This window comes from Bufo gargarizans, chromosome 5 (genome assembly GCF_014858855.1).
Source record: "Bufo gargarizans isolate SCDJY-AF-19 chromosome 5, ASM1485885v1, whole genome shotgun sequence".
NCBI lineage: Eukaryota > Metazoa > Chordata > Amphibia > Anura > Bufonidae > Bufo > Bufo gargarizans.
In genome coordinates, this window is record NC_058084.1 from 310,237,893 (window position 1) to 310,251,927 (window position 14,035).

The 14,035-nt window shown below is 40.6% G+C and overlaps 1 protein-coding gene across 2 annotated transcripts in view; it reads left to right on the plus strand.

Annotated features, from left to right (window-relative positions):
• LOC122938483 (leukocyte elastase inhibitor-like) overlaps positions 1 to 12,492 on the plus strand; it is a 46,327-nt gene extending 33,835 nt beyond the window's left edge. For both annotated transcript variants that reach the window (XM_044294021.1, XM_044294022.1), the window contains 4 exons: positions 2,714 to 2,831; positions 6,638 to 6,780; positions 11,484 to 11,651; positions 12,065 to 12,492. In XM_044294021.1, coding sequence (XP_044149956.1) covers positions 2,714 to 2,831; positions 6,638 to 6,780; positions 11,484 to 11,651; positions 12,065 to 12,460 — 825 coding nt within the window. In that variant the 3' untranslated portion in view covers positions 12,461 to 12,492. The remainder of the gene's footprint in view (positions 1 to 2,713; positions 2,832 to 6,637; positions 6,781 to 11,483; positions 11,652 to 12,064) is intronic.
• Positions 12,493 to 14,035: the final 1,543 nt, after the last annotated feature.

The following is a 14,035-nucleotide window of genomic DNA, read 5'->3' on the forward strand; positions in this document are numbered from 1 at the left end:
GGCTGAAGTGGTTAATGGGCTTCACTACTGCAAACAATGAGAAATCTAAAAGGTATTTCATATGTTCCACAATTGTATACTTACATACAGGCTGTGCATGACCTGGGTGGGATTCAAATTTTTAACAATAGGTTTCCCATTTGCAATAAATTATTACTGCGGAATTACAGCAATTAAAAGTCTGTCACCTCATTTTCACTTATTAAAGGATTGTCTGGGCTCTATAATATTGATGAACTATCCTCCGGATAGGTCATCAATTTCAGATCTGCAGGGGTCCGACACCCGGCACCCCCCCCCCCCCCCCCCGATCAGCTGCTTAAAGAGACGGTGCGTGCAGTGTGCATGTGCCATCTCCTTTCTCTCTTCCTGTTACCGCTGCTGCTGTCTATGGCAAAGACCATGGACTGCAGCAGCAGACAGAAAGAGAGAAAGGAAACAGCACTGCGTGCGCCGTCTCCTCATACAGCTGATCGGCGTGAGTGCCGGGTGTCGGACCCCTGCAGATCTAAAATTGATGACCTATCCTGAGGATAGGTCATCAATATTATAAAGCCTGGACAACCCCTGTAAGCACCTGCACATTAGAAAAACCCTTGTGAGCATCTGCATTACAGCTTGTAATGTGATATCAAGCCACACAACACATACCTGCTGGCTGCTGGAAGAAGAGGCCTGACTGTGGACAACAGCTTTATAGCTCCTCTTGTTCTTCCAGCAGACCTACCATGTCCTGCTTTACTGTGCATGCGCACTAGCAGACACAGCAGTGTTTTTTATGGCTAAGCATCAGACAGCATGAATTAAGTTGCAGGGGGGCTAAAGGATTTTAGAGCGGAGAGGGGAGGAGCTATGAACGTATAGGACAGGAGGGCTTGGGCACTTTGAGCCTAATTTACATAACAAATAAAGATAATTTTACACAAATGCTAATAAAGGTAGAACACTGCCAGAAGCGTAAAGGGAACCTGTCAACATGAAAATGCAGATCAAATTACAGGTAATATGTTATAGAAGAGGAGGAGCTGAGCATATATGTAGTTTTTATGATAAACGATTCAGATACCGCGGTGAACCCATGCGAGTTATGCTTAAACAGGCTATTATCATTTAATCCAACTTTATGGGGATGAGGCAGGAAATCCTGGGAGTGGGTTTTATACCACTGGGATAGAAGACTGCTGGACCCCCTTTTGTTCTTCTCCGGTTCTATGGAAGGGTGCGATTAAAGATCGCTATGAGCCTGCCCCAGATGGGATAGGTGTGTATCAGAGGACTCGCCCCACGGGTCTTGGTCCTGTCCGTGGCGCTTGCTTACGTCTGAGAGAGGCCGTGGCAGGTGCGTGTTCGCTGCTTGGCGGGCCCCCCGGGCCTCGGGCCTATGCTCCCTCCCAGTATAGAGATAATTATAATAAATAAGATGTCTCCTTCTATCTGTAATTCTAAACCCTTCAATGCCGGGTGGGTCCTGCTTCCCCCTCAGGCAGAGAGACCTCTATCTGAGTTTGGTCAATATCTATTTAATTATGGGTATTTGCATGAAATCATATTTAACTATGCTTTATGGACTAGAACTGACGGACACTTGGATCTTATTGCATTGTAAATGGTATATTGTCATGTATCTTTTTGTATGATAACTAAAAAAAATAAAATAAAAGTTTAAAAAAAAAAAAGAAAATGCAGATCAAATTACAGGTAATATGTTATAGAAGAGGAGGAGCTGAGCATATATGTAGTTTTATGATAAACGATTCAGTAAAACTTTTAATTTATTCTTTTAAATTCCTGCTCATTCTGGCTTTGAAGTCAAGGAGGCGGTCCTATCTATGATTGACAGCTGTCTCTGTATGTACAGTCAAAGAGGAAAGGCTGTCCGTCCCTGATTGGTATTAGTATACTGTATACATTTATATATGTATTATACATGATGTTCATGCATTGCCATTACATTGATCTAACATTGGAGTATATTAAATCAGGCTGTAGTCATAGTTAGAATCAGGACCGCCTGCTTGACTTCAAAGCCCAGAATGAGCCAGAATTTTAATTCCCTATAGTTATACTGAATCTTTTCCCATAAAACTATATACCAATCTGCTCAGCTCCTCCCACTCTATAAAATGGTGCCTGCAGCTCAAATACCATGTTCGACATGAAAGGTTCCCTTTAATAAGTGAAAATAAGGTGACAGACTTCCTGTAAAATAATATTCTACATATTAATGGGGACCACAAATATACTGTATATTTGTACAGTAATATTATATATTTAAAAACCCAGCTGTAACAAAACCCCTGAAGCTAAAAGCCACATCTCCAAGCATTCATAGGCAAGTGGTAGCTATAGGGGAAGCAGCTGCTTTGGGGCCAAAAACTCACAAGGGGCCCCTACAGGAGGAGGACTAAAAAATGTATTGTTAGGGCCCCCTCAACAGTATTTTTCAATGACATTAAATATAGTGACACTGTAGGAAAAGGACCGAGCGGCTGCCGGGCCTCATCTGAGAGAGCGATCTTGACTAGCCACAGGAGTAGGGGTTGAAGGTGAATTAGGGGTTGTGCTTTCAAAAATTTGCTGTGGGGCTCAGTCAGTTCTAGTTATGGCATTGTTCATAGGAATAGCATTACACAACACTCACAGAAATAGTGCTATAAGGATAATTACCCAGAAATAGTGGCAAAAATAACATTAAATGTTATGTTTTTGGCAGGAATTCTTATCATCTATCCAGAGTTTATACCAAGCTAAATTGGGCACCGTTGACTTCATATCTGCCTATGAAGCTGCTAGAAATGAAATCAATAAATGGGTTTCAGAACAGACAAAAGGTCAGTATGTTACATATTTTATTTAGTATTTAATGTCAGGTTAATATTTTCAGGTTGGGAAGCATTCGTACATCAAACCTTGAAATTAAAATACCTATTAACCACCTTACCCAGCATGCCTTTCTAGTACTGGGCAGGGTCCTCATTACCCTCAAAACATGGCATGAATGCAACACTGTGCTACAACATTGTTAAAACAAACCTGTCATATTGAAATGGGACCTGTTACCAGTGACCTCCCTAGCAAACTGTTTGCATAGACATATAGTTACCGTTCACCTGATTAAAAAGCTAATTTTGTTTGGTTGATCTGAGGCTCCGTTCTTAAGTTATAATACTTTTTCCTAATATGCAAATTAGGCGTTTGGTGCAATGAGGACTCCACCATTGCTCTCACTGCACTCCTATCTGTGGCCAGCCCCTCCCTGGCTGCTTTGATTGACAGGGCCAGGCAGTGGCAAAGCAGTGTGGGAGGAGTGGATATTTTAGTAGGGCATGGCATAGTTACTTAATATTGTCATGTTCAGTGTGTTGCAGTGAAACATTCCCCATATCAGTAAAGCTAGGGACATTGTCACAAGGCAGGATGAACAATACCTGTAAAGAGGGTTTCCGGGATTTCATATTGAGGACCTATCCTAAATGAATGGGATCAGTACTGCAGCAACCAGGCACAGCCAGTACACAGTGTACATAGTGCTAATGAATTGGAGTCTATGAGAGAAGCAATCTAATAATTGCTTGTAACAGTACTCTGAGGAACTATAAAAAAAAGTGTAAAAAATAAAGAAAAAAGTTTTTAAAAGTAAAATCAAAATATTAAAATAAAAATTATTTCCCAAAAATAAAAATACATAAACCATCCAAAAAATAAACATCATGGGTATCGCCACATGCTAAAACACCCATACTATAAAATATAAAAATATATCCTTATCCCATAGCTGGCTAACAGCAGAACAGAAAAAAATGTCAAAATGGCCGATTCGCTGGCTTTTGACCACTTCACCTCCCACAAAAAATGTAATAAATGGAGATTAAAAAAAGTCATACACACCCCGAAATGGTATCAATGAAAAGTACAGATTACCCTGCACCGTACACATAAAAAAGTTAGGCACGGAGATCCAGCTGCCTGAAATTAGCCTTATATGGTGATGCAAGAATTTTTATTTCACTTTTTTTTCAGCATTAAAACTTTAACTATAAATATGTGGTATTGTTGTATTCGTACTGACCCAGAGAATGAAAGTAATAGGTCAGTTTTACTGCATAAAAATACACTGTAAAAATAAAACTCATAAAATTGTGGCAGAATTATTTTTATAATTCCACCCCATATGGATTTTTTTCTTGATTCCCACTACATTGTGTGCAACGGTAAATAGTGCCAATAGAAAGCACAAATTATCCCGCAAAAAACGTCCCAGCTATGTGAATGGAAAAATAAAAAAGTTATGGCTTTGGGAAGGCTGGGAGAAAAAAAAGACAATGAAAAAATGGAAAATGTCCTGGTCATTAAAGGGCTAAGCCTTCAAATTTCAGGCTCTTTAGAACATAGACATATAGGCCTGGTCTTCTTTGAAAGCTGTTGATCTCAGCTTTAAAACAAAATCAGCATTATCTTCTCTACATTGGGAGATATAGCTTTTAAAAATCAGGTCAGGAATGACCGTAGCTGACAGTGAAAGCAGGTGATTCTGGTCTTGTTTTAAAGCTTAGAGATACATGTCGTAGTTTTATTCCGGCCGTCTCTCGGCATGTTTGCCGTGCTGCCGCCGGAACTCCGGCCCGCCCCCATTATAGACAATGGGGCCAGGGCGGACCTCCGGCGGCACGTGTGCACTAGCGGCAGCACCGATCCGGCTGGCAGTTCACCCGCCAGAACAGCCTGCCAGAGAAGGCTGCCGCTAGTGTGAAAGTAGCCTTATTTATGCCACACAGAAAACACTGTAAAAATAAATCCCACAATTGTTAACATTGCTGTTTGTTTTATCTTCCCCTTAAAAATAAAATAATACAAGTTAATTAATACACTGTATGTACCCCAAAATGGTTAGAAAACTACAATTATTCCCTCACAATTCAAGGTCTCATATAGCTAAATAAAAGAAAAAATAAAGTTATGACCGCTGGAACACAGAGGGGGGAAATGTTACTGGTCCTTAAAGAGGTTGTCTCACTTCAGCAAATGGCATTTATCAGGTACAGAAAGTTATTACAAGGCACTTACTAATATATTGGGATTGTCCATATTGCTTCCTTTGCTGGCTTAATCCATTTTCCATTGTATTATGCGCTGTTCTTTTCCAGGGGGTCAATAAAAGAAAGTGATCCAGCATTTTCCTAAGGGGATCTGTCACTTGTTTATGTTGCCCTTAGGACACCATAAAACTGGTGACAGATTCCCTTTAAGGGAAGTCATGGGGATGTTAGTAATGTCACTTGCAGGTTAACTTTACTTACCAGAGTTGTGCGCCAACTAGATTAACATTCAGACAAGTGACATTTTTAAGAGGGTTTATGCAATTTTAATGACTGTGGGGGCTAAAGGGAACCTGTCATGTTGAATGTAGCAGGAGGAGCTGACCAGATTGATATATACTGTAGTTTTATAAAACAAAAAGATCAGTAACACTTATATTTAATTACAAATTAAGGGGGTCATTTACTATGCTGAAATACGCCTAAATTATGTTAGTTACACTGCTATCTGCAACTTCGCCCTGCTGACGCCAGGCCTAAAATTGTAGGCATGGTGTGGGCGGGGAAGGACTGGTAGGCCCGTCTCATTCACCATTTTCTATGCCTGTTTTAGGCGTAGTAAAAGGTCTAAATGTAAGACCGCTCAGAAGCGGTCTTACATTTAGAACTGGTGCTGGATGCGCAGAAGTTATGGAGATGCCTGCGCCTCTTCAAAACTTGGGCTGATCCACTGCCAGTTTAGAGCTTTATTAAAACCGGCGTCTAATATAAATTAATAAATGTTCCCCTTAAGTCTATACATGAGCATCCACAGTATCAAATATGACACAAATCATAGCAAAGAAACATGTAATAGCATTATAAAAAAAATAGTTCTACATTCTCGATGGTGCAGTCTATTTGGGAACATATTTTTAGCAGGATGGTTTGATATTGTGGATATTAATCATAAAACCCTCTCATATAATTAATTAATAACACATTTAGTAAGAGTAGCAAGCTAAGATCTTGAAAATGCTGATAAATTTAAACACAAATTTGAATAAGATAAACTGAAATAAGAAATAATTATTTAAATAATACATTTTCATTTAGCTAGAAATGTGTTTTATTTATAAGAGTGGAGAAACCCTTTTCTGGGAATATTACCTATCAAGGGAAGGTCCCTAGACTAAATCAACTCAACATAGGTCACTACTGCCTGCGGTGACACATGTGCCCATGACCATACCCTGGTCTGAAGAAAACAAGCTGTGGACTGGAAGATGGAGGAACGAGAGCCAGAGTGCAGGACTGCAGCGGTGGGGAGCAGGTAAGTATGAATCTTTCAGGTGGCATGCTGATAGTTGATATTCCCAGAAAACCCCTTTTGAGGCCTCTTTCACACGGTCAGTATTTGATCAGTAATTTTGCATCGGTATTTGTAAGCCAAACCAAGAGTGGGTCCACCACACAGAAGAAGCACAAATATTTCTATTATACCTTTTCTCTGTAGGTTCCACTCCTGTTTGGCTTACAAATACTGACCGTGTGAAACAGGCCTAAGTCTTGATATAATAAGATATCTTTCTGTTAACTACCCAATTTACTGTGTGTTATAGGAAAAATTCCAGAAGTACTATCTCAGGGATCCGTAGATGGAACAACCAAATTAGTGGTAGTGAATGCCATATATTTTAAAGGTGACTGGGCTGAGAAATTTAACCCTGAGCATACAACGGAAGCACCATTTAGATTAAATAAGGTAACATTTTAAATGAATTCTATAAATTCTTTTTTGCATATAAATAGTTAAAATGTCAACAAAAAAATAAGTAAAAAAAATGTATTCTATTGATAAGTTAAAAGGGTTGTCTCACTTCAGCAGTCACTTCATTGTCCATATTGCTTTGTTTGCTGGCTGGATCCGTCTTTCCATCGCATTATACACTGCTCGTTTCCACCAGAGAGGCCAGTGCTTTTTCCTATAGTGTGCAAGCAAGACCACCGCTGATGGACTGCAGGGTGGTCGTAACCATGGAAACTAGCAATGTATAATGTGATGGAAAAATGAATCCAGCCAGCAAACTAAGCAATATGAATAATCACAATACATTAGTAAGTGGCTTGTATTAACTTTATCTACATGATAAATTCCATTTGCTGAAATGAGACAACCCCTTTAACTATTTTGTTCCAAAAAATGCACTTTTCTTTGGGTATATATTTTTATTTTAGTTTTTACACATCCTCAAGATGCTGCACAATCCTGCAGGTTACAACTATGTAGTCATTTTCTGTATGTGTAGAACAAAAAAAAAAAAAAAAGTTTGAACAGTAGAAGTGTATTGATCATCCACCTAGGAGGGTATTACTGGTGAAGTAACAGAACTGTGCAGTAAAGAATTTATGCAACTGGTATATTAGGTAAATATCTGGATCATTTGTCCTGGTTTGTTTAAAGCTATCCCAATAATGGCCTTGTGAAAATAAAAACCCAATCAGATGAATGGAAGTGATTTTTAAGTCACAGAAATTTCTGCAACAAAATCTGCAGCATTTGAAGGCACCCTTAGGCCACTTTCACGTGGTCAATGTTTGGTGAGTATTTTGTGTCCTTATTTGTAGGCCTAAACCAGGGCTGGGTCAAAACACAGAAAAGACACACAGCTTTCTATTATACTTTCGCTCTACAGGATTCCTCCTGGTTTTGGCCTACAAATATAGACCATGTGAGAGTGGCCTTAGGGCTTTAGAGCATCTTTTCATGTACAGATACTGTATCTGAAAATTTTCTGAAAACTGTTCTGATGTGAATACAAATTTGTCTGTAAATCACAATGACTGTAGCATGTAAGTAGAATCTGTTAGGGACCTATTACACCTAGAGATTCTGCAGGCGATTGTCAGGAGGGAAGCATTCCTTCCTGGCAATCGCCTGCTCGGTAGCAGAGGAGACTGCTGCCATTACATGCAGCGATCTCCTCCTCAGTATGGGGACAAGTTATCACTAATGTCATCACTTGTCTCCATACAGAATCAATGTTTGCCAGCAGCGGAGTGCTGATTACACGGCACGATCTGCAGCCGGCAAATGATTATTTTTAAACATTATGTAAGACTCCATTTATTCGATGAACCAGTGTTTGCTCGTTCAGTGAGTACGGTAATTGGCGGGAGTATTACACTGCCAGATCATAGCTAATGAGCGTTCATACAAACACTGCAGGTGTAATAGGGTCTTAAGATATCTGAAAGACATAAGCAGATAAAGTCTATGCAGCTCACCCACACTCTGGAAGATGCCTGGAAAATAGATTAATCATAGATTAAGACTCGGTAAAGAGTTGAAACACATCAGATTGGTGTTTGTCCATGACGCCTGAACTTGGATTTTATTTCATACAATAAATTTGGATTTGCTAATGGAAGTACATTGGATGAGGTTCTATCCTAAAACAATACATGTGTAAAATTTATAATCTATAGGGTCCTTTTACAAGGGCAGGTAATGAGTTGCGACTGACTATATAGCATGTAGTTAATAAAAAAGAATGGATGTGCACACATATAAGCAGTAAAACTGAGAAATGGGGATCATTCTAAATTCAAGTGGTACTATACCTACTATTGAGATCAATGGAAGCTCTTAGCGCACATTTTGATCAAACTTGTGTCAGGCCCATCCACCAAGCGTCAATCCGCGGACGGGTCCCTATCACTAATATACCACCTCTCTTGGACCTATCCAAGTCCACATTATCAGGGCAGTGAAGGAACCAGCTACAATTGTACTTAGCTCAGAAGCCTCAGGCAGATGGGTGTGTGCTCAGTCTAAAAGAGGCGCCACCCTCAGACAAATATTACAAGAAAATTTAGACTGGCAATTTAGTATGCCAGTCTAAATTTTCTTGTAATATATAGCATGTAGATCAGATAATTGGCTGAAAAAACTGCTGTCTGAATGATTGGATAGTTCATACGGCTATTCATTTACGTTATTGCTGGTAGACATCTGCCAGCCTTTTACATGGGCCAATGACAGCAAGGAATGTTATTTTCTGCCAGTAATTAGTCCATGAAGAGGGACCTTAACCCGTTAAGCCACTGTGCTGTAATACTATGTCACGACAAGCAGTGGTTCCTCTAAGCCTAGGCAGCTGCTGAGTGGGGTTGGTTTGGAGCTGGGCAATGCTCCATCAAAGGTATGGAAACCTAACAGGGCAAATTTAACATAGTAAATAAGACAAGATAAAACAGTTAGTCTGCTTACCATATAATGTAAACCACTTTATTCTTCACTTACTCCAAGGAGGGAGAGGGACACAGATCAACAACCAGACTACAGGGGAGAGGGGCAGAAACAGTTAAAGCCTTTGTTCCATACCAACAGATTATGCACAGGATAGAGGATAAATGTCTGATCACTGGCGGTCCGATCACTGGGGCCCATGTTCTTTGTTTGAATGGAGCATCAGACACGCATGTATGCCCACAACTCCATTCTGTTCTATGGGACTGCCAGAGATAGACGCATACAAGCACTTGGCTATCTCTGGAAGCTTCACAGGGCTGAATGGAGTGGCGAACACACATTCTTGTCTGACACTTCATTCAAATGGGGAACGTAGACTCCAATTCTAGTGGTCGGTGGGGGTCCCATCAGTTGGACTACTGCCAATTAGACAGTTATGTCTTATGCTGTGGACAGAAGATACATTGTTGACATGGTACAACCCATTTAAAGCATGTATTTCTTCCTCTTCCTACAGTTCTGGAAGTTCTGGGCAAATTGAGGAAGAGGTTGTATGGATTGACAGTGGATGCACGGGAGCCCAACTCCATACTGCAAATAAGCCATGTGCCAGTACAGCAAACAGAGAATCTGTCCAGCACATAGACTGAGTTGCCCTTTACTGTACAAATTAAAGGGCCCTTTACACTTCTCGATGCTTGGGCAGATTATCGCTAACGAGCATTCGTACAAACACTCATTTGCAATAATCTGCTTGTGTAAAGGTGCTGCCATTTACCCGAAATGCCAAAATGCTTGTTCCTGCGGACACCTAAATCATCGTTTGCCGGCGGCAGATTTTGCTGTCTAAACAGGGCGCATACAACTTAAAGGGAACACTGAAGCAGGTAGTTAGGCCTCAGCAATGTGGCTATTATGGCACTGTGATGGCTCCAGCTCAGAAGCTGTGCCCGTGCCACTTTTTGGGGATGCTAGCTATATTGCACAGCTGGCACTCCAATCTCAATAGTAAAGCTTGTATTAGACAGGCAGGGAAGCATTCCCTCCCAGCAATCGCTTGCTAGCTAGCGGAGGAGACTGTTGCTATTACATGCTGCGATCTCCTCCGCAGCATGGGGAGGAATGATTGCTATGCCATCGCTTGTCTCCATATTGTCTAGTGGTTTGGCGGCTGCAGATCACTATTACACAGCACGATCTGCCGCCGGCAAATAATGATTTTTTTGAATTGATGGCAGTATTAGGCTACATTCACACTAGCATTTTTGCTGGATCCGGCAGTGTTCAGCAAAACATTCCCAAGACGGATCTGTCATGAATTCCATTGAAAGTCAATGGGGGACGGATCCGTTTTTTGTTGTGTCAGAGATTCCCAGGAAGGAAAGCAAACCGCAGCATGCTCTCTGGTATGAGAACGGAACAGAATGCATTTTGGAGCATTCCATTCTGCTCAGTTACATTTTGTTCCCATTGACAATGAATTAGGACAAAACAGAAGCGTTTTTTTTTCCGGTATTGAGACCCTATGACTGATCTTAATACAGTAAAATATTAACGCTAGTGTGAAAGTAGCCTTACACTGCAAAATGATGCAAACTCTCGTTAGTGATTATTGTCCCAAATATCAGTCAGTGTAATACAGCCCTAAAGGGAACCTGTCATCAACCTTATGCTGCCCATACTAACTGCAGAATAAAGTAGAGACAGGTGAGTTGATTTCAGCGGTCTGTCATTTATAAGTGAAAAGTAAGTGGTTGACGAGAACCAACTTCACAATTATTGCAGACTGGGCCTGGAAAAGAGTTACGGCCACCTGAGAAGAGTCATGGTAATTCATAAATTCCTGCCATCTCTGCCCACCTGCTGATGACTGACAGTCTTCTACCTAGTTTTCTCCCTTTCTCTTTAGGAGAGAACTGCCAATCATCAGCAGATGGGTGAGAGCAGGAGATTATGAATAGCCATGACTCTTCTCAAGTAGATTTGACTCTTTTCAAGGCCTGTGCTGCAATGAATATGATGCTGGTTCTCAGCAGCCACTTACTTTTAGGTCATGATAGACACACAACACTGAAATCTGCATTTCGGTCACTAATTTATGCTGCTCTCAGTGAGGTCAGCATAACGTTAATGACAGGTTCCCTTTAAGATTAAGATGAGAGTTAGATTAAATTGAACATAATATAACATAAATAAATTTTTCTTATGTCCAGAATGAACAAAAACCTGTTAAAATGATGTATCAGAAGAAAAAGCTGCCTTTCAACTACATCCCGGAACTTCGTTGTCGAATCCTCGAGCTCCCATATGTGGGAAACAAACTTAGCATGATTATCCTATTACCAGACAATATCAAAGACGAAACAACTGGTTTACAAAAGGTATGTTAATTTCATGATAATGGAACAAAATATAGCTTTTTGCCATTATTTAGACTACTTTTGTTATATGAATGTTTTTTTTTTTCTTTTTTCATATGGCTATGCCTGGAATATTGTAGTCTTCCCAATAGCTACCAGAGCCCACACATTATAGGCAGATATTAATTATTTTCTGCAGCATACTTTGCTGTGTAGACTGGGCAGACTCATTGAAGTTATCTCATTATCAGAAAGGGGCTCATACACCTTTAACATCTGTAGGTCGAATGCTCGGTAAGCCAACAACTATCTCATTCCATCTCCTCCATGTACATACATACTCATAATTAGAATATTTTTAGGGGGAATTGAAATGAGCCTGTGTGAACATTGTAAAATTAGGATTTAAACACTATATGTAAATTTTGTTGCAGCTTGAAGAGGAAATTACCTTAGAAAAACTTCAGGAATGGACACAACACATGTATCCAATTGATGTACGTGTGCATCTGCCAAAATTCAAATTAGAAGAAAATTACAAGCTGAAATCAACATTATCTGCTCTGGGAATGGTGGATATTTTTGATGCAGCTCGTGCAGATCTATCCGGCATATCAGGATCTCCAAATCTTTTCTTATCTGAAGTCATTCACAAGTCTTTTGTGGAGGTAAATGAAGAAGGCACAGAGGCTGCGGCTGCCACGGAAGACAATACATTGTATTGCATAAACCCTGAAGAGGAATTCAATGCAGATCACCCGTTTCTCTTCTTCATTCGGCACAACGACACTAAGAACATTCTTTTCTTTGGCAAATACAGCACTCCATAAAAAAGCAAATACTGACAACTCAGCTGCCTAAATATGACGAGCACTCCATTTTATAGGCTTGATTGTGCCATATATCAAAGAAAAAGGAAAATAAAGGAACTATTCTTCTTATAGTAAGGCTTGTTTCTCTGTGTACTTAATGAACTAGAGGTGATAGTCGGCATTTTCACCAAGACTAGGGCTTCATGAAGAGATTTTGCAGCATGACAGCTCCCATAGTTGCAACCCATAAGAATACATTTGACAAGATTCATAAAAACTGTCCAATAAAAAAAGATTATAAAATGAAGACTGTGCCATGGTTGGTAGTCCGTTGGTAGAGTGTTCTTATGTTAGACAGTTTTCATGAATCTCTCCCATTGACCCTCAAGAACATGCAATTGCATGAGAAATACAGGCAATTTTCACATAAGAAATATATGGGGTGTAGCAAATCACATACAAATTTGGCAAAGCACTATTGAAGCTACCATAGGCAAGAAGTGCAACAGTTGAAACTGATCGTGACGTCCTGTACACTAACATTGGAAAGTCTTCTCTTAAGGTCCAGTGCTATAACAAAACAGCATAGTGATAATACAAGCACAAAAGCTAAACCCACATTATAGCTCGTGGGATGAGGGGTGTGATTGACTGGCCAAGAACAGAGACACCACACAGCCCTCATCATGCAACTTTAGTAACACCCCATCGCCAACCCCGATGACATGATCGTAATGGGCTAAGAATTAACCCCTTAAGAGCAGCCCCTGTAGAATGCATGCAGGCTGCAGCAGCCAAATGGAGCAACATTTCTATAAAAAATTCCCAGGACCCAAGGTTTCCCAGCAGAACCTTGCCCAGAGCATCACACTGCCTCTGCCAGCTTCCCTTCATCCCATAGTGTATCTTCTGGCCTTTTCTTCTCCAAGTAAGGAATGCACATGCACCTGGCTATCTACATGATTTAAAACAAAAAGTGAATGGTCAGACCATGCTTCATCCATTGCTCCTTGGTTAAGTTGTGATGCTCACGTGCCTATTGTTGATGCTTTACGGCAGAGGACCGAGGTGAGCGTAGGCACTATGAACAATTTTTCTACTACACAGCTGTGACCTAGTCATCTGACTGGCCTAATTTGGCCTCTACTCCTTGACAGTGCCATTGTAACAAGATAATCAGTCTTAGGCCTCATGCACACGACCGTTGTGTGCATCCGTGGCCGTTGTGTCGTTCCCGTTTTTTTTCACGGACCCATTGACTTTCAATGGGTCCGTGGAAAAATCGGAAAATGCACCGTTTTGCAGCCGAGGCCATGATCCGTGTATCCTGTCCGTCAAAAAAATAGGACCTGTCCTATTTTTTTTACGGTTCACGGACCCATTCAAGTCAATGGGTCCGTGAAAGAACACGGATGCACACAAGATTGGCATCCGTGTCCGTGATCCGTGGCCGTAGGTTACTTTCATACAGACGGATCCAAAGATCCGTCTGCATAAAAGCTTTTTCAGATCTAAGTTTTCACGTCGTGAAAACTCATATCCGACAGTATATTCTAACACAGAGGCGTTCCCATGGTGATGGGGACACTTCAA